This window comes from Verticillium dahliae, genomic scaffold (assembly GCF_000150675.1).
Source record: "Verticillium dahliae VdLs.17 supercont1.10 genomic scaffold, whole genome shotgun sequence".
Lineage (NCBI taxonomy): Eukaryota > Fungi > Ascomycota > Sordariomycetes > Glomerellales > Plectosphaerellaceae > Verticillium > Verticillium dahliae.
In genome coordinates, this window is record NW_009276922.1 from 657,781 (window position 1) to 677,325 (window position 19,545).

The 19,545-nt window shown below is 56.4% G+C and overlaps 8 protein-coding genes and 2 non-coding genes across 10 annotated transcripts; 7 read left to right on the forward strand and 3 right to left on the reverse strand.

Annotated features, from left to right (window-relative positions):
* Positions 1-1,440: 1,440 nt before the first annotated feature.
* VDAG_05493 (cell division control protein) lies at positions 1,441-2,561 on the reverse strand (the record flags this gene model as incomplete). Its single annotated transcript, XM_009652388.1, has 4 exons — positions 1,441-1,702; positions 1,768-2,323; positions 2,350-2,442; positions 2,525-2,561. The coding sequence occupies 4 exons, from the start codon at positions 2,559-2,561 to the stop codon at positions 1,441-1,443; spliced, it is 948 nt and encodes a 315-aa protein (XP_009650683.1).
* Positions 2,562-3,560: 999 nt separating this feature from the next.
* VDAG_05494 (oxidoreductase) lies at positions 3,561-4,644 on the forward strand (the record flags this gene model as incomplete). Its single annotated transcript, XM_009652389.1, has 2 exons — positions 3,561-3,831; positions 3,884-4,644. The coding sequence occupies 2 exons, from the start codon at positions 3,561-3,563 to the stop codon at positions 4,642-4,644; spliced, it is 1,032 nt and encodes a 343-aa protein (XP_009650684.1).
* A 1,089-nt stretch (positions 4,645-5,733) lies between these two features.
* On the forward strand, positions 5,734-9,165 carry VDAG_05495 (sulfite reductase flavoprotein component; the record flags this gene model as incomplete). The annotated part of the gene is made up of 1 exon (XM_009652390.1): positions 5,734-9,165. One exon carries the CDS (start codon positions 5,734-5,736, stop codon positions 9,163-9,165), a length of 3,432 nt encoding a protein of 1,143 aa, XP_009650685.1.
* A 1,354-nt stretch (positions 9,166-10,519) lies between these two features.
* Positions 10,520-10,591, reverse strand: VDAG_20161. Its single transcript has one exon. It is a non-coding gene; the product is annotated as a tRNA-Asp (tRNA).
* A 564-nt stretch (positions 10,592-11,155) lies between these two features.
* On the forward strand, positions 11,156-12,169 carry VDAG_05496 (uncharacterized protein; the record flags this gene model as incomplete). Its single annotated transcript, XM_009652391.1, has 2 exons — positions 11,156-11,279; positions 11,334-12,169. 2 exons carry the CDS (start codon positions 11,156-11,158, stop codon positions 12,167-12,169), a joined length of 960 nt encoding a protein of 319 aa, XP_009650686.1.
* Positions 12,170-12,478: 309 nt separating this feature from the next.
* VDAG_20162 lies at positions 12,479-12,575 on the forward strand. Its single transcript has one exon. It is a non-coding gene; the product is annotated as a tRNA-Leu (tRNA).
* Positions 12,576-12,879: 304 nt separating this feature from the next.
* VDAG_05497 (peptidase family T4) lies at positions 12,880-15,120 on the reverse strand (the record flags this gene model as incomplete). The annotated part of the gene is made up of 1 exon (XM_009652392.1): positions 12,880-15,120. The coding sequence occupies one exon, from the start codon at positions 15,118-15,120 to the stop codon at positions 12,880-12,882; it is 2,241 nt and encodes a 746-aa protein (XP_009650687.1).
* A 661-nt stretch (positions 15,121-15,781) lies between these two features.
* On the forward strand, positions 15,782-17,340 carry VDAG_05498 (ethanolamine utilization protein eutG; the record flags this gene model as incomplete). The annotated part of the gene is made up of 2 exons (XM_009652393.1): positions 15,782-15,811; positions 15,874-17,340. 2 exons carry the CDS (start codon positions 15,782-15,784, stop codon positions 17,338-17,340), a joined length of 1,497 nt encoding a protein of 498 aa, XP_009650688.1.
* A 512-nt stretch (positions 17,341-17,852) lies between these two features.
* VDAG_05499 (uncharacterized protein) lies at positions 17,853-18,739 on the forward strand (the record flags this gene model as incomplete). Its single annotated transcript, XM_009652394.1, has 4 exons — positions 17,853-17,883; positions 17,984-18,097; positions 18,189-18,351; positions 18,664-18,739. The coding sequence occupies 4 exons, from the start codon at positions 17,853-17,855 to the stop codon at positions 18,737-18,739; spliced, it is 384 nt and encodes a 127-aa protein (XP_009650689.1).
* A 382-nt stretch (positions 18,740-19,121) lies between these two features.
* VDAG_05500 (uncharacterized protein) lies at positions 19,122-19,424 on the forward strand (the record flags this gene model as incomplete). Its single annotated transcript, XM_009652395.1, has 1 exon — positions 19,122-19,424. One exon carries the CDS (start codon positions 19,122-19,124, stop codon positions 19,422-19,424), a length of 303 nt encoding a protein of 100 aa, XP_009650690.1.
* Between the last annotated feature and the right edge of the window lie 121 nt (positions 19,425-19,545).

A 19,545-nucleotide genomic window follows, 5' to 3' on the forward strand; every position in this document is an offset into this window, starting at 1 on the left:
GATTGAGTCAGGAGAGTCCGGGTCCAGGTCTCACCAGCCTCGCCATCACACACGAGCAAAAGCACACTCCCACGCCGATCCGGGTCACATAAAACCCCCCGGCCCCAAGCTGACCATGCCGAAGCCAGAAAAAGCCAAGCAAAGGAAGAACAATGGAAGGCTGGACCCCGAGTGCCCATCCCCAACACAGGCACGACGTCAAAGAAAGAAACAAACAACCCCCCGTTTCCCCGTTTCCCCCCTATTTTCTCGCCCAAAGAAAGAAAACCCTCCACCGAAGCAAAGAGATCCAAAAGACCCCCTCCAAGCACCACTTGTTCTGCCTCATTTCAACCTGCTCGTACGGCACTTTCCGCCAACGCTATGCAGCCGCACATGGCAACGATCCGCCTCACGCTCTAGCCCCAGGCCCAACCGCTTCCGGACCGCCATGAGACCACTTTGTCCGCGCCTTCGCTCCCGGCGACGCCTGCCACGCTTCCGGGAGCCTGGACCGCGGGGTCCCAGATGCCATGTTACTGCCCGCCTTCCTATCAGAAAGAGCGGTGCCTCGGAGCGGGGAGGGTGGGGTTCTGGTGTGGTCTCAACGTGAATGGGGCAATCTTGAAACTGAAACGGGGCCAACGATACCAGATGCATACATATAAAGACGTCAGGGGCCGAGAAGGGCAATTGATGTTCTTGTCTGGTGGGTTAAACAGGTGAATCGTCCTAGTGGACCTCACATTGCGTTCGCGAAGAGCGAAAAAGGGGTAAAGGGAAAGGGCAGGTTGGGAGGGCATAGTTTTCTCATTTTTTTCGGGGAAAAAAGGCTGACCATCGTATGAAAGCAAAGAACCTGTCCTGCCAAGTGCCCTCCGTGGTCCGTGTGCATCGTCTATTCTGTACATTAATGACAAAGGAAAAGGAGACAGACCTCCTCGCCAAGATGCCCCAACGTCGCGCAGCGAAGCGCCGCATGCCCGTTCTGGCATGTGCCGGATGCCGGATGCTGCGCGCTGAAACCCCTTTTTCCTTGTCTGCCGCCTGCCTATTATGTCGGGCACAAACCATACTGTTGTCGAGACGCCTGCTGTACAGATGGCCAAAGTGTTGAGCGGCCCCTTTGCTCCTCCTCGCATCACAGGGGCCCCATCCGCGCGTCGTATTTTCCATTTCGTGTCAAGGTCGCATGAGCGGAGCACTTTGTTGCTTCGCTCGGCTGGTAGAATACTGCTGCCGTCCCCAAGGATGCGACAAGCCAGAAAAATATCAGGGGGTATCCAGAAGCCAGAGTAAAGAATGCCTTCCAACGTCACTGGAAACGGGGTGAATATCTGCGTTTGCGTCTCACTTGCCCATGCTTCTCAGGCCCTCATCTCGTGCTCGGGGTTCTTCTATCATCCCCCGCTAGATGCGCAGGATGCGCCTGCTGTTGCCGCTTGGGTAATTGGGTCGCTTCTAGTGGTACCCATTGGTGCGAGCGGGCTGTTGCTGGGCGGCGGGGTAGGTCTCGAAGTACGGGTGGTTGCAAGACTGCTTGGCAGAGATGCGGCTCGCGGGGTCGTAGATGAGCATCATCTCGAGCAGCTCGAGGCCGACCGAGTCGAGGTTGGTGCACAGCGGCAGGCGCTCGTCGCGGATCCACTTGGGGAAAGAGCTCTTGAAGTCGGCGTACGAGGTGACACCAGGCCAGACATCCTCGGTGGGAGTTCCAAGGGCGCTGTTCCCATGTCAGTGGTTATTTCGGGATAGCAAGAGACCAAGGGGGAAGGGGCTGCTGTTTACCGGAAGATCTTGAAGATCTCGTCAATCTCAGAGTCACCAGGGAAGAGAGGCTTGCGGGTGCACATCTCAGCGAAAATGCAGCCGACAGACCACATGTCGACGCCGGTGGAATATTGACGACCACCGAGCAGAATCTCGGGGGCGCGGTACCACAGGGTCACGACCTCGTGGGTATAGGTGCGCAGGGGCACGCCAAAGGCGCGGGCGAGACCGAAATCGGCGAGCTTGAGGTTGCCCTCCTTGTCGATGAGCAGGTTCTGGGGCTTGAGATCGCGGTGGAGAATGCGGTGGGAGTGGCAGTAACGAATGCCGTCGCAGAGCTGCCACATGAACTTTTGAATGACGGCCGGACCAAGACCAAGACGCGAGAGGACCTCAGAGGAGCCCTCAGGCAGGGCCTTGCCACGACCACCATCCTTGACGGGCAGGGCCTCCATGTACTTCTTCAGATCGAGATCGAGGAACTCGAAGACGAGGTAGAGCTTGTGGCCGTCGGAGTGGACAATGTTGAAGAGGCGGACAATGTGGGGTCGCGCATCTCCTTGAGCAGAGAGATCTCGCGAATGGCAGTCGAAGGGACACCCTCGTCCTCGGCCTCGAGGCGAATCTTCTTGAGGGCTACTATGCGGCCTCCATTGAGGAGATCGCGAGCCTTGTAGACGACACCGTAGGTGCCTGTGCAGCGGGTCAGCAAAGAGCAGAGTGACGGCCGAGGGGAAGGGGGTTGCGTATGGCCAGCAAGGGCAGGCAGTTGTACCTTCGCCAATCTTCTCGAGCTTCTGGTAGTTCTCCATTGTGTATCAACTGAACAGGATGCGTATCGTGATAATCGGCAAGGGTCTTGTCGTCGGAGAATGAAATTGATCGTCAAGGGCTGTCAGAGCGGCGTCGAGGGGAAGTGGGGTGAAGGCGTTTGCAGGGGCGTTGAGGGCGAGGTGAGGCGCGCGTCGTGGTGGGACGAGGGGCAACGAGATTACGGGACTGGGGGGGGGGGGATGACGACGGGTATCTATGGAAGAAGAAGAAGATCGGGCGGCCGAATGTGACGTGGTCTCAGCTTCAATCCATGGGCGAGAAGAAAGTGCAGGTGGGGGGGTTTGTGATGGTCGTGATGTCGTGCAGGTCCTGTCTCGTTAGTATTGTCGTTTTGGGGAGGGAGTTGGGCTTGGTTGGCGGTGTGGGAGTTTTGGTGGTGTTTTCGCTCGTTGTTGTCGTCCCTTTCGTTCAGGTCGTCGAAATTGCTTTGCTGACCGCAAAGTGCATGGCAGCAGCCCCCGCCCTGCATCAGAGGTGCGTCCACTAAGTGCCCCGGAGACACAGCGCCCTAGCCAGAGGGTAGCGTCGTTGCTGTTTACAGTGTTTACAGTGGAGGCGGGGCACCTCGAACGAAAACAAGACTCGACGCAGGGACTGGTCGACACGACGCGCGCCCAAGTCGCCCTGATTCAGCTCGCGTTGTGGCGGGGCCGATGCGATCGGTGGGTCCCCAGAGCCTTATCGGCCGTGCTTCTCTGTTGTGATAAGACGTGCTGAGCCACAACGAGGGGCACGGTGAAGCACGGGTACACAAGTACTTTTTTCTTGGGGTCAGGGAAGGACAGTCCTCTATCTCGCTCTGGCTGTGAGACGACCCGCGATCCGGTGGGCAGATCACAGATGACAGAAAAAGAAAGACCCGAATCTCCTCACCGTACTGAAATACAGGGAATACACGCCGGCCGCCTTATTGATGCCGAATCACTGCACCTCTAAACTCTCTTGATGAAAAAAGACGGCCGTCGCATGACCCCACCATGGCGACCATTACTGAGCTCGACGCTCATGAACAGCCATCCGAAGAAATGAGGGCCTCCTGGAAGAGCTATTCCAAACTGGAGGCCTTCCACTTGCGCAACCACCCAGATATTGACGACCCCAGGTCTGAGGGTCAAGCAAAAGACTACAAGGTCGCCGGTGTCATCCCCGCCGAAAAGGTGGCCAGCGCTTTTGCATCAGTCCACCCCGAGCCAATCGACCCTTCGACGATACGAGATGTTCCCATTTTATACCACCCATTGCTACCAGGTCAGTGTGCAAAGTGTCCTTTCCGTCAGTTGGCGAATCTGACTGTCCAAAGGCCTCCTCATCGTGCCCGACCTGGTCCCCCCAGCCGTGCAGAAGTCCCTCATCTCCCTGATGGTCCATCGTGACCTGAGCGTCCGCCATCACATGACAAACATGCATCCCTTTTACGAGGTCCCCTATCGTCAAGACACGGACGAAGACAGGTCCTTCTTTTCATACCCACCAGACCCAGCACCAATATTCACACCCAAGGACCCCGCTGTACACAAACCCCTCTCCATCAAGCAGGTTCTTGACCGCCGCCTGCACTGGGTGACCCTCGGCGGACAGTACGATTGGACGAACCGCATATACCCCGGCGAGGAGCCGCCTGTCTTCCCGCCGGACATTGCAAGCTTCCTCGAGGACCTCTTCCCCGAGACGCGCGCGCAGGCGGCCATTGTCAACTTTTACACACCAGGCGACACGATGATGATGCACCGCGACGTCAGCGAGGAGACGGACAGAGGGCTCGTGAGCTTGAGTTTCGGGTGTGATGGGCTCTTCATGATTGCGCCCAACGGCGCGGGCGAAATTCCGGACGACGTCAAGGCGCAGGGCAAAGAGTATCTGCTACTGAGGCTCAGATCAGGGGACGCCATCTACATGACGCAGGAGGCGAGATTTGCATGGCATGGCGTGCCCAAGGTGCTCAAGGGAACGTGTCCAGAGTGGCTGCAGGACTGGCCGGCTGAGGAGGGAAAGTATGAGGGCTGGAAAGGATGGATGAAGAACAAGCGGATCAACCTGAATGTGCGACAGATGCGGGAGTAGCACGGTGGATGCTAGGCGTTATGGGAGTTACCTAGCATGAGGACCATGGACACCAGTCTTCGTCGTTGGCGGATATATTGAGCATGAGGGATGCTACAAGGGGTGAGCCAGATCATCTTCACAAGCGTCCGGAACAATGCGGTTAACAATGCGATTGTACAGCTGTGGAGATATCTCGGCATCAAGTGTCAACGTCTGAGATGGTAGATCTCTCTGTCCAATGAGGGCATGATGATTCCAACCCCCAGTCGGGTGTCCTCACGAGGAATTTCGCTGACAAAAGCGGCTGACGGACATCCCGCATGCGACCACGTGACGTGAGACATGGGCCCCACGGAATTTGGGGGTCCTCGGAGGCTCCCAAGGCTCCTGCCTCGCACCCCAGCATTCCTCTAGCCGGTTGCGGCCTAGCGGGAATTGCGTGATCTCGACGTTTTGCGCTGGGAAAGAGTCTTGGCCACTGACAATGTCCGACTTTCGCAGCGAGAACCCCCCCAAAGCCTCCTAGCACGCCATCATGGACCATGAAAAAAGTTCATCGCCCACCCATGCCTCTGCCCGAACGGAGCTCGTTTCCGGTAAGAGGACGAGGGTGAGAGTGGGTTTGTGGAGTGCAGACCAAAGCTTCTCCGGTGCGATTCCCGGCCGCTTGCCTCTTGATTAATCAACTCGATCGCGTCTGGGCCTTTTTCTCGACGTCTTTTTCCTCTCACCTCTTTGTCCCTCTCTGAGCCCTCTCTCGTCTGGACTCTACATCTTCTAGAGACCTACAGAGTCTTTCAGGTCTGAGTTGCGTCGTTGCTTTCTTGACACCCAAGCAAAGTCGACAGCTCCGAGTTTGCTTTCTCGCCATTGCCCCTCCGCCTTGGGTTTGGTCGCTGTATGCAAATCACTTTTCACTTCCTGTTCGAATCACTTTCTCTTCAGGTTCCAGGTCTCTGCTACCAGATCAAGCAGCAAGTCTCGTTTCTTGTGCTCTATCTCGCCTGGATTCTACTGGACAGACTAGCCATCTCTGTTCTTCTTTCTCGTCCCAGACCGGACCTCGATCTCACACCCATCAAAGACCATCTCACGCCCGACGACATCATGTCTCCCGCACAGGACGCTCCTCTCAAGGAGAAGACCTCGTCCGCCCTGCCCTTCGGCCAGCAGGTCTCGCTCGCCTCCGTGTCCGGCCCGACCTATGTGACTGCTCAGCTGCTCGTTCAGCAGGTCGCCTACCTTCTCTCCGACAAGATCTTCAGCTACTCGGCGCCCACTTTCGACCTTGATGTCGCCGCCCGTGCTTGGGCCGAGGCCAAGGAGAAGAACATTTACGGCGAGCACACCGATGTTGTTCAGCTCCAGACGAGGACCGGCGCCGGCGCCTTCGCGCTTGGCTACATGTTCAGCCCCGACTTTGACATGTCCAAGCGCCATGTGCCTCAGACTCTCCTGGCGCCCAGCCTGAGTCTGAAGAGCCTTCGCGGTGCTCTCGACCAGCTGAGCCTGCTGTACGGTGTTGCCTCGCCCTTTGTTGCCCACATCGCTGCCCTCGACTACGATGCCCACAACGGCCTCCTCCCCGAGTACGAGACCGCCCTGCGCACCGCCGAGGAGCTTGGGCTCGGCCTCGTCTCCAGCACCAGCGCCTACGAGACCCAGCACATGGCTCTGTTCGCCACCCTCATGGCCGCCGTCATCCCTACTCTTCACGTCTACGACGGCGTCAGGCTCGCTCGCGAGACTTCGCGCGTTGTTGATGCGCTCAACAAGAGCGGCGTCGCCGACATCTACAACAAGCTCACCGATGGCTCCGTCGCTACCGAGGAGCGTGAGGCCATTTCCTCCAAGGTCAAGAACCTGCTGAGCATTGTCAACCGTGAGCTTGGTAACGGCGAGGACCAGGAGTCCAGCCACACTGCCCTGCTCGCTACCTTGATGACTGCTCTGACCCCTTCCCTGGGTGTCGATGAGGGTGTCAGGCTCGCCAAGGAGACCATGAAGGCTTCTGGCGCTCTGAACAACAAGAAGGGCGTTGCCGATACCTACAAGAAGATCTCCAACGAGGTCGCTACCCTCAACAAGAGCCTCGAGGATCCCGACAAGATCGTCGAGCTTCTCAGGCTCTTCAACGAGGAGCTCGGCACCGAGTACGAGCTCTTCGAGTACCACGGCCACAAGCAGGCCGAGACTGTCCTTGTTGTCTTTGGCAGCGTTGAGGCTCAGCTCGCCAAGCAGGTCGCCGGTCGCCTTGCTGCTGACGGTGCCAAGGTTGGCACCATTAACGTGCGCGTCTACCGCCCCTTCGTCGAGGAGGCTTTCCTCAAGGCCATCCCTGCCTCGACCCAGCGCATTGCCGTCCTTGGCCAGGTCCGTGACGAGCTCGCCGTCAATGACGCCACGGTTCAGTCGACTCTCTACACTGATGTCCTGACCAGCATTGCCTTCTCTGGCAAGTTCCGCCAAGACCCCGCCGTCTCTGACGTCAAGTATGCCGCCTCCGAGCCCCTGACGCCCCAGACCGTCGCCGATATTTTCGGCAAGGTTTCGGGCCACGGCGCAGCCGCTAAGCGCTTCCCCTCGCTTGTCCACGCCAAGCAGTACACTTTCTGGGATCTCGACAGCTCTGCCGCCGCCAACTCTCCCTTCGTCATTGGCAACCTCCTCTCGCGCGAGTCCACCAGCAACGTCTATGTCAGCGAGCAGTACGACAACCTTGTCCAGGGCGGTGTCGTTCGTACCGACATTCGCAGCTCCAAGAAGACCATCGATGCTCCCTATGCTATCGAGGACGCCGATGTCGTTGCTATTGGCGAGGAGAAGCTGCTGCGTGACATTGACATCCTTAAGGGTGTCAAGGAGGGTGGCAAGCTCCTGGTCAAGCTTCCCAAGTTCAAAGACGAGGATGTTGAGAAGCGTATCCCCGCTTTTGTCCGCAAGTCTGTTCGCGAGAAGGGCGCCGAAATTTATATTCTCGATCCCGCTCAGTCGGCTGCCTTCGAGGAGGACGAGTCTGCTGCCAGGATTCTCTTGGAATTTGCTTTCCTTGAGGTCGCCCACGCTGACATATCCCGCGAGGATGTTGCCCGCTCGCTCCTTCCTGAGGGCTCGTCGCCTTCGCTCCAGGAGATCCTCGATGCTCTCGATGTGACGCTTCGCAAGTTTGATCTTCCCAGCGAGACCACCGAGCTTCCTGCCGACCACATTTGGCCCTCGCTCCCCGCCACTATCAAGACTAACAGCTTCGCGCCTGCTAAGGACATCGTGGCTGACGAGGTTTCCCGGCTTGTCGACTGGCAGGCTGCCGCAAAGGGCCTCGCCTTCAAGGAGGCGTATGGCACCAAGGCGACGCTGCGCCCTGAGCTTTCTGTCAAGACGCACACCGTCACCGTCAAGGAAAACCGTCGTCTCACACCTGAGACATACGACCGTAACATCTTCCACATTGAGTTTGACCTCGGCGACTCTGGCGTCACGTACAAGATAGGCGAGGCTCTCGGCATCCACGCCGAGAACGACGATGAGGAGGTTCAGGCCTTCATCAAGTGGTACGGTCTCAACCCGGATGAGATTGTGCAGGTGCCCTCGCGCGAGGATGCCGCTGCCCTCGACACTCGCACTGTCTACCAGGCCCTCAAGCAGAACATCGACGTGCTTGGCAAGCCTCCCAAGCGTTTCTACGAGGCCCTCGCCGAATTCACGTCGGACGAGAAGGAGGCTCAGCAACTTCGCGTCCTTGGCGGCGCCGAGGGTGCTGTCGACTTCAAGAAGCGCTCCGAGGAGGACACGCTCACCTACGTCGATGTCCTCCAGGAGTTCCCGTCGGCGCGCCCCTCGTTCCACGACCTTGTGCGTATCGTGTCCCCGCTCAAGCGCCGTGAGTACTCGATCGCCTCCGCCCAGGCTGTCACCCCGAACGCCGTCTCTCTCATGATCGTTGTCGTCGACTGGGTTGACACTCGCGGCCGCACCCGCTGGGGTCATGCCTCGCGCTACCTGTCCCGCCTTCCCGTCGGCACAACCGTCACCGTCTCGGTCAAGCCCTCAGTCATGAAGCTCCCTACCTCCGCCAAGGCACCTCTCATCATGGCTGGTCTTGGTACCGGTCTCGCCCCCTTCCGCGCCTTTGTCCAGTACCGCGCCATGCAGAAGGCCCGCGGCGAGGAGATTGGCTCCATTCTCCTGTACCTCGGCTCCCGCCACAAGCGCGAGGAGTACCTCTACGGAGAGGAGTGGGAGGCTTACCAGGATGCCGGTGTCATCACTCTGCTCGGTGCCGCCTTCTCTCGTGATCAGCCCCAGAAGATCTACATTCAGGACCGCATGCGCGAGAGCATCAAGGACATTGTGCAGAGCTACATCCGCGACGAGGGCAGCTTCTACCTCTGCGGCCCCACCTGGCCCGTACCCGACGTCACCGACGTGCTCAAGGAGGCCATCGCCTACGAGGGCAAGCTCACCGGCAAGAAGGTCAACCCCAGGAACGAGATTGAGAAGCTCAAGGACGAGGGCCGCTACGTGCTGGAGGTGTACTAGATGTTGATCTGCATGTGAAGCAATTTATCCTTGCTCGTTCATTTTCTTGGTCATATTTTTCTAATTCCCTGTCACATCATTCTACGTAGGATATTTCAACAAGCCTGCATACAGACTCTGGTTCAATATTGCTTAACATGTGATTACGTGACAAGCTCGACGGGTAGGGCCTTCTCTTAATGCCTTGATCTCTGTGGCAGTCACCCTAGGCTGCTCTAGGAAACTTATCACATAATTCCAGTCGTTATGAGACTTATTGGCATGCAAACGGCTAGGGAATGGATGTAGTACACATGGGAGGTTGACAGCGTACAACGTGCTGCCTAGCGGAGAAGCAGTTTTCAGATGCCCAGGAGCGATCTTGGTCCTGGTGTGCTTTTTATTAATCGGCGGATCAGCGTGCGTTTTCTCAGATTTGCGGCAAGCCGTGATTCAAACTGCAGATAGAACTGCGAATTACTACTTAGCCTGTCGGAAACATATTTCTTCAACAGCATGTCAACAATCTGTTTGCTCTCCGGGGCGGGCGATGATTTGTCGCCAATTCGTATTCATGACAAGGCACATTTCTTCGACAGTCTCTGTAACAGAGATGCCTTGACTGTCAGGAGGGGGCAGGTATATCCCCAGCAAGTTCTCAAGATGCATGGTGCCGCTTCTTGGAGGCGAGTGGCCACTGCGGTCGAGACTGTAGAACATATCCCACCCTGCGCCTTGATATCCTGTCGGATCCCCCTCTCCTCTCGCATACCCGCGAATGCTGTTGCCGGTTGCATGTCAGCTATGCGATTTTCACAGCAGCATCTCGTATCAACTTGCCAGTATGCGTTATTGAACGAGATAAGTTTCCTCACGTCCACAGTCCTCAGCCATTCGAAACTTTCACCCCAGACATAGGCAACAATGAGCCACCCTCCCGTCGAGAAACAGGGGTCTCTCGTGTCCGCCCTTTGCGAGAAGACGATGCGCCGGCCCACGAAGAACGAGTTGCAAACAGGCCCAACATGACCTTGGCAGCATCAATTCATCGGAGGAATGGCGAGTCTTTCGCCCAAGCAGTCTCGTGGTGTGTTACACCCTCGACGAAGTCGATACTTTCCTAGCCAGGCCACAGCTTTTACAGTTACCTAGCGCAGACATTTTGACGATGGCCATTGTTCGAATTGCTGATAGCCTGATCCGTGAACAGGAACGTTTCTCTATAGCCGGAACTGAAGCATCAACTCATCAGTATCTTGCTCGCGTTGATGACAGGGGAACAAAATACTGTTCAGCATAGGCCATGGACGAGTGGCATCATGTGTGGTCAATGGCTGATGATTTGTGGACAGAGCCAAACGAAAAACAAAAAGATCTTCCGATCGGGGAATTGAACCCCGGTCCCCGGCGTGACAAGCCGATATCCTAACCACTAGACTAATCGGAATTGGTTACCGAAAGGTTTTCAAGTTCTCCTCATGACTCGTTACTCCAAGGTGGTCGACCTCATGTGGGAGCCAGACGCTTCCCTCACAATCATCATTTCATCTGCGATGAACTTTTTTCCTCGCTGAGCAGGCTCTCCAGTTGCGTGGCGGATTTCTCTCGGGTGGTCTCACTTCCTAGCATCTGACAAGTGACAGACACCAACGCGCCACCCCTGAGAGATGTATCACCTCTCAAGTTGGCTGCAAGTCTATCACTTAGTTGCGTGTCCTGCAGTTGAAAGAAAAGTGACCGTGAATTTCCACATTTCAGCTGACCGCTGTTTTCTTGACCACATACTCAGTCCATCCCCTTGTCTTCTTGGTTTCAGGCGGAATACAACAATATGGCTACGCCGTGAGATGGTCATTCAGGCTGGGCGATTACGGGCGCTGGGGCGCCTCCTGGCTGCCAGTGGTCGGCAATACTATAACATCATCTCCCGTATCTTATTGACAATGAGTTCCTCGCCCCAAGGTCTTCTTGTCCAGCTTCTAAAGCACATACGTTGTCAGCAGCTGCCTCAATGCTCGAAACGGTCGTTGAAGTTGACGAGAATGAGTATTCGGCGAGGGACTCCGTCTCCACACGGGGGTCCGAGACGCGCATGCTTGAGAGGGGAATGGACGCACTCGCAGCAGCAGTACAAGGTTGGTCTTCATACCGTCCCTGTCAAATGCTGATGCTGATCTGGGCTTCGACAGCTTTCCACGATGGTGATTTGGGGCGACCACGCGAGAGCGACCGTATCCGCACAGGATCGATCCCCAAGCCAATTCATATGAGATCTTCCAGACCGGCAAATATGGAACCTCAAGATAGTACAGGCCGTCGAGGATCAGTCGTCTCGCGACTGCCATCGTCGGAGCAGGCAACTATGGCCTGTGGAAGCACCTCAAATCGCCTTCAACCCGACTCCAGCGAATGCAAGCCTGGGAACAATACCGAGCAGAATGTCTCACAATCAACGAGATTTCGCATGTGGGAGAAAAACCTTCTGGGCTCCCTGCGGCAGATGCGACTTGACGAAGAGAAGCGCCTCGTCGACCGACGGGAAAGCTTGCATATCGAGATCCCCGCCAGTCCCAGGTCTCCTATCGGCCGTCGACTATCAGAATTGCAGACTCCACCGTTTCCGTCTCGTTCAAATGGCGAAGATCGTGGTTTGCAGGACGGCCACGGCGGAACCCCATATGCAAGATGCGGAGCTTATCAGCTTGTCTACGCCAACTCTGCCCTGCAGGACCTTCATCATCAGCTCGACGATTCGAGGCGCTTCTTGGATTCGATGATCAAGCTCAAAGTAAAGAGCTCCGGGCTTGAGGAGAAGAAAAAGCAGGCGACAAGCACCTCCGAGACAATCGTGCGGATGCTCAACCGGCTTGAGAATGCATGTGGAAGGATTCTGCGTGAACAGGACCTATTGGCAAATGAGATGGAATCAAGAGCCCCTGACGAGAAGTGGAAGAACATGCTCGACACCGTGATGACTATGGCCAATGTCCTTCAAGTCGAGGGCAAAGTGGAAGAGGAAGTCTAGACGTTGCGAATGGTGTGCCATAAATGGAACCGAAAGACTGGATGCTATCAGTCATAACTTCCTCGTCGTACATTGCCTCTTGGACGTTGCCAAAGATTCTTGCCCACGGAGGAGACAATCAGGGACAGCCTTAAACGCCGAACAAGGCAACAGTGGGCTCAGTGCCGATACGAACAGCCGTACTATTTCCAACACTACCTCGCCAATACTCACACCACCCGGGTGAGGTGAATTGAACTACCATGTATCATCCCCACCCACACTCTGGCATCATCAACCCATCTCCCGAGCCGCCAATCAACAATCTCCGGTGAGGTGGCCGAGTTGGTTATGGCGCCAGGTTAAGGTCTCCTTAACAGATTTCCTGGTGGGGCAACCCGCGCGAGTTCGAGTCTCGTCCTCATCAACATTAATTTTTGGTCTTGATCATAATCTTTTGCTTCGAGTGCTCATCTGCTAAGTTTTTGGTGGGTATTCACAGTAGTGAGATGAACACAGGTGTGAGCAGCTGGTCAAATCTGCCGTGGCTTGGTTGAGAACATCATCCGCGTCGACGATGCAGATGGCGAAACTGATAACTGCTGGAATGGCAAAGTCCATGAAAAGTGGAAACTGGGTCGTCGATGGAATTAACTTCTGGTTGTCGCCTTGGCGCGTGGAATATCAAGCCCGCATTTTAAGTCCAGGCACAACGTCTATAGTCAACCGTGTCATAGATATCGGGACATGATGTCCTTCAGCTTCGGGATGGGAATGCCTTCAACCTTCCTCCCCTTGAAACCCTCCATGGAATCTGCCATGACGATTGAGTTGTAAATCGCCTCTTCCGTAGCGTCCGCCGCTGCTTCAAAAAGTCCATTGATGCCTGCATCATCGACAGCCTCGAGCTTCAGCGCCTTTGCCTTGTACGAGTCAAAGGCATCCGAGCCGTCCATTGCCAGCGTTTGCACGGGAACATGGTTTCCCGTCGAAAAGGCAAGAAAAAGATCGCCGGATGGGTTGTGTCCGTAGCCGCCGACGCGGGAGAAGCCGACGGTTGCGCGCTTAGCGAGACGCTCGCACTGTGTTGGCGTGAGAGGAGCATCGGTGGCAATGATCACGATGATACTGCCGTCTTTGCGCTCCTTGTGGGCGGCGAGGTGGGCTTGCCAGTTGCGGTACTGATCGAGGACTTGGGATTGAATTTGGGCGTCTGCGGCGGATTGGGGATCATCAGCATCATCACCAGCATCACCAGCATCATTAGCATCACCAGCATCACCAGCATCACCAGCATCAGCATCACCAGCATCATCAGCATCGTCGTCGTCGTCATCGTCGTTCTCCTCGTCGTCATCGAGTTCCATTCCGGAGCCTTCTTCTGCTGGACGTTCATGGTTCTGGTTCTCCTGTATCTGCGGGGCATCGACTGATGACTGCACAGGTCCGTGGCCCTGCTGTGGTTGCTCCTGACGCGGTGGCTGCTGCTGTTCCTGTCGCTGTCGAGCTTGCTGCTCGTGTTGAAGCTGCTGCTGCTCTTGTTGAAGCTGTTGCTGCTCTTGTTGAAGCTGCTGCTGCTCTTGTTGACGCTCCTGCTGACGACGTTGTTGTTGTTGCTCCTGAAACAACATATGCTCCTGCTCCTGCTGAATGATCTGCTGTCGCTGTTGCTCTATGATCTGTTGCTGACGCCGCTCTTCTTGCTGCATTTGGTGTTCCCTCTGTTGTGTCTGATGGTGCTGTTGCTGTTGTGCATTGAAGGATAATTGTCCCGGTGGCAGTGGCACTCGCGGTAACGATTGCTGCTGCTGCGGCGACTGTTCGTCCCTTGGAAGAAGCGCCGCCTGCTCCTGATCTCGCTGATACAGAAGGATCCGTCCCACAGGAACACCACCAATGCGAAGGTGCGCCGCCTTGCCATAGTTGGCCTGGACGAGTACACCGACGGTGTATGGTTTGGGCTCGCCGTCGGCATCCTGGCCTGGGACCACGCGTGAAGCCGAACCAGTGCCACCCTTCCAGTGATGGCAGATCATGCCTGTGCCGCCGCCAGAGTTACCCTCCTTGACTGGCGCATCACTGGCCTCGTTGATGCTCCGTACAATGTCTGTCGATTTGACGGACATTTTGCAAATGTCGCTGAGGTAGCCGTCAAAGGTCTCGGCGACGACGGGTAACAGGAAGGACTTGAGCTCGCCGCCCTCAGTGGAATAGTGCTCGACAGCATATTCGTACACGCCCCTGACGGCGTCACCGACGGCCAACGTGTTGGTGATGATGATGGGCGAGTTAAGGAGACCCGTCTCGGCGATCCAATGAGAGCCGGTCATCTCTCCGGCACCATTGAAGCGGAAGATGCCAGCATGACAAGCCTCTGAGAACCACTCCTTCCGAGGCAGAATGCAGGTGACGCCGGTGTTGACAGTCCACATGGGGTGCAACGAGTGCGTCGAGACGAGGACGCCAGGCACGTCGGTCAAGGAATTCTTGGGGCCTGGGGGCCAGGCACCGAGGAAAAGGTTGGGGAGGACAGCACGTATGCGGACGCGGGTGGAGGCGGCCTTCCTAGCCTCTGCACGGCTTCTCGCCGAGTCACGAGGCTCGAAGCTCAGGGGCGGAGGATGATTGTGCACGGAGTGGCCCGGTACATGGAGCCACTCTGTGCCGGTGTGCAGGAGGACGCTGGACCATTTACAGTCCGTCTTTGTAGATTTGGCATTTCGGATACCACGGCTCTGGGAGGGTTTGGGGCGGCCACCACGGTCGCAGACAAGGAGCACGCGATAGATCTCGCCATTGGGGCGTGTCTTGGTTCTCAGGATGGTAACTTTGAAGCCGTAACTTGCGGTATGCTTCTTTAGGGCCTTGAGGAGATCCAACCGGTCGAAGCTAGTCAGAGGAGGATTTGGGTTCGGGCAGCTGACAGATGTCGGCGGCCCCGGCGGAGAATCATGTGTTGTTGCATCCTCCATTTGGCCTGCTGAAGCTGCCAGGCGACGAGGATCCCGGTCTTTCGGGTCTTTCGAGTCAAGAGTTGCAATGGCAAATATGGGGCGACACTGTTGAGCTGGCTCAAACGGGTAAAACTGGACGCTGTTGAAGGGTTGCAGGAACGGCCACGAACGCGTTACGAATGTTTGTGCATGAGAACCAGGGTTGCCGGTGCGACGTACGATTGGATGGGTTGATGATGTCAGCACTGGACAGCCGAGGCTCCAGCCATCGGTCTTGGGGAAGGAGCAACGCAGCATCACCTTCCCCACGAAACGAACAGAGGTGGGGAAACATCATGACGCGGGGAAGGAGCTCCCTAAGGCAGATGCCGCCCTGTACCGCATGTCCCCTCCAGAACAGGCCAGTGGCTCCTACGATCGGAGGCGTTGACACTGGGCAGGACCTACCGTGTGATGTCTGCCTCGTCCCCGTCACAGGGATTCCCACCACACTTCCTTCCTTCATCACACACCTCCACTTCAACAGTACACCTTCCTGAGCCTCCTCTTCCAACACGGCCCTAGACTTGAGCATTATTATTCAGGAGCTTCTCTTCGTCGTCTAAATCAATTGGCACAGGCACCGAGTCAGGCTGTACACGACGAGAAAGGCACAACCCTTCCACTCTCAACGCCTGCCATGCCTCCCTCACTTAGAGTGCTTCCCAACGTGAGTTCTCCTGATCCATGTCATGGCTTCTGTGTGTCCCTGCACTCCTGACACCTTTTCAGGCTGCCAAGCGCGCGACAAATCTCCTTCGCACCATCCAATACACACATCCTCCATCCTGTCCCTGCCATTCGAACCCGAACCACCACCACCACCAAAAGATCACACCACGCCCCCTCCGTTCGAGCCCCAGCGCCAGCTCTCGCAGCTATGCCGCACCTGCCGGGCCACTCAAGGAGTATGCCTTTGAAATGGCCGCGTCTGCCATTCGTTTCGGTCCTGGTAGCACCCAAGAGGTCGGCCTCGATCTGAAGAACATGGCCGCCGAGCGCGTCGCCGTCGTAACTGACGCCACGGTCGATGGTCTCGTCGCCATGCAGCAAGTCCGCGAGTCTCTCGACCGTGAAGGAATCAACTACAAGGTCTACAACCAGTGCCGCGTCGAGCCCAAAGACTCCTCTGTGAAAGAAGCCATCGCCTGGGCTCGCCCCTACAATCCCTCGGCCTTCCTCGCCGTCGGTGGTGGCTCTGTCATCGACACCGCCAAGCTGATGAACCTCTACACCGCTTACCCTGATGCTGACTTCCTTGACTTTGTCAATGCTCCTCTGGGCCGCGGCCTTCCCGTAGACAAACCATTGAAGCCCCTCATCGCCGTTCCCACGACAGCCGGCACCGGCTCCGAGACGACTGGCACCGCCATCTTCGACCTCGTCTCCAAACGTGCAAAGACTGGCGTCGCCCACCGCAACCTCAAACCCACCCTTGGCATCTGTGACCCTCTCAACACGGCCACCATGCCTGCTGCCGTCAAGGCGTCTTCTGGTCTCGACGTGCTGTGTCACGCCCTTGAGTCCTGGACTGCGATTCCCTACACGGAGCGCACCCCCCGCCCCACGAACCCCATCAACCGCCCGGCCTATCAAGGCGCCAACCCTATCAGTGACGTCTTCTCCTTCCACGCCCTTCAGCGCACCGTCAAGTACCTGCCTCGCGCCGTCCGCAATCCCGACGATGCAGAAGCCCAGTCTGAGATGCTCCTCGCCGCTACCCTCGCCGGTGTTGGTTTCGGCAACGCAGGCGTCCATCTCTGCCACGGCATGTCCTACCCCCTCTCCGGCCAGAACCCGGCCAAGTACGTCCACGCCGGCTATGACGTGCCCCACCCCCTCATCCCCCACGGCGTCAGTGTCGCCGTCACAGCCCCTACTGTCTTCCGCTTCACGGGGCCCTCGAACCCCGAGCGCCACCTTGCTGCCGCAGAGGCCTTTGGCGTTGATATCTCACGCGTCAGGAAGGAGGACGCGGGCGCCGTGCTCGGCGATGCGCTGGCCAAGTTCCTTGCCGATCTGGGTGACCAGCCCGCCGGCATCGGCGCGCTGGGATTCAAGAGCGAGGATATCGACGCGCTCGTCGAGGGCACGCTGCCGCAGAGGAGGGTGCTCATGCTTGCGCCGGGATTAGAAGAGGATGTGGAGAGGGAGAGGGACCAGCTGAGGACGCTGTTTGAGAATGCCATGACGCACTAAGCTCATTTTTGTATTTGATCTTAAGGCCACATGGCTGGTCATCTTCTCATGACCGAGCTTCATCGCCACGAGCATAAGGTAGTTGAACGTTCTTGCAATTCTAGGTTACATCTATCTTGCCCATGCTACATTGCTCAGTGGACGAGGCTTGGATGCCCCTCAAGCTGGTCAGTCTTTTACTTTGACAGGTTTGAGCCCGTATGTTTCCGTACTGTTTATCCTGAAGTCGGTGGCTCGCTTACACCTACAGCCCGTACGGCTGCCATTTTTGTCTTCTCATAAGCGGAAAGATGGCTCTATACATACCTAGCCGCGTGGGTGAAGTCCACATCAGTTCTTGACTTGATTTATGATAATGCTGGGCAAGGTCGCCTACACATTAACGAGCCCTTCAATCTTGAGACACGAAGGTGAACATCCACAGTCAGGCAAGGCAGTAACTCCCATGATAAAAAGCTTGTGTCAGGAACATTCGTACGCCTTCACTGGGCGTCGCTTCCCAATGTTTTGCCATGAAGAGCGCTCCATCCACCCATCACTTGAGTAAGTGCCATCTATTCCTAGGCAGCTGCTATGGGGAGGAACTGTCGGAAGGTTCCTTGGGCAGTAGGGCCCTGCCTATGAGATCCTCTTACCATCAAAGGCGCGCAGAGGAGCGCGCCCTGCCCTTGTCCCCCGGCCCCTGCTGCTCGCCCGGCCCGGGCTGCCTCTGCTCTCCAGGCTGCCTCTGCTCTCCAGGCCCGCCCAGCCCGCATAGGTAGCCCACCAACGTCGCGTCTTCCTCTACAAGTCAAAGTTTGCGACCTCTTGTCGCCGAGGGGTCCCATCGGCACCGACGTCAGCGGCAGCAGAAGCGGTCGCGGCCGCCGCCACCGCCGCCGCCGAAGCAGTACGGGAAGCAGCAGCAACAGTAGCAGTAGCAGCAGCGACACCACCTCCTGCGCCGCCAGCCCCCGCTCCCGCTCCCGCGCCGGAGCCCGAGGGCGCGCCTGAGCCTGCCCCAGTGCCAGAGTAAGTATTCAAAAAACCGTTTTCATTTCATTTCATTTCATTTCATTTCATTTCATTTCATTTCATTTCATTTCATTTCATTTCATTTCATTTCATTTCATTTCATTTCATTTCATTTCATTTCATTCATCTTCTATAGTCTTTAGTATGCTTTGAAGTTAGCTGATCAGATGAAATAGCGGTTGAGCGTGGTGGAACGTAGTCGAATGGGCATAGGATGCCTTCGACGAGTTCCTTGATGCCCAGCTAAGGCGGTAAGTCACCCTTACGGCTTGTTTGTAGATAATATATGCTCATGAGGATCGAAAATAGGCGCCAGCACGCGGAGGGCGCCTGGGCCGTCATCGGAGTGATACTCAACTACATGGGCATCAATCGTCGCCAGTAATAGTGACCTGACTGGTCCCAAATTATTGTTAGTTAGGTACCTAAGTATATAGGCGATTGGCACTTTCGATGTCGAATGTCAGGAAACTGCAGGAGGGAGAGGGCATGGAATTGACACTACCAACGCACCGGGCAACAATACATCGGGCGACAACGCAGCAAGCACACGCGCAGACAATGATTTAGGCGTCGATGATATCAACGAATTGCTCAATAACGACAGCCCAGTGGGCAGCCCGCGACAAGAAGAGGAGACTCCGAACAACACACACAATGACGAAGCAGTTGCTGACAAAGTAGTTGCACCAACCGCCGGACCTCAGACAACCGCCAGCCGACCGAGCGCAGGCGCAGGACTGGGTGCACGATTAGCACTACAGCACATGAGCGACATCGACTCGTTGCAGGAGAACGTCAGAATCCTCAACGACAATAATACGGCAACGGACCGCGGCGCCAAAGCATCATACAAGGCACTAAAAACACAAGTCGATCGGCTCACAACAAACCATGAGGCAATGGTCCGATGGGTCAAGGCTAACAATGACCGGATGCACGATGTCCTCAAAAAACAATCCGAGATCATCGAGCGCCAGCAAGAAGCTCTGGCAGCACAAAAGCAAGCAATCGACAGCTTTTGCTTCGACAACATCATGGTGCTAGGTACATTGCTTGGGCATCTGTGAAAAGGCAAGACAGCGATTTGCAGTGAAGACCAGGCGGAATGTTTGAAACTTTCATGTTGTATAAGGTACCTAGATAGCATGTTCTGACATGTCGATGCCGAGGGCTTGTTAATAGATGGAA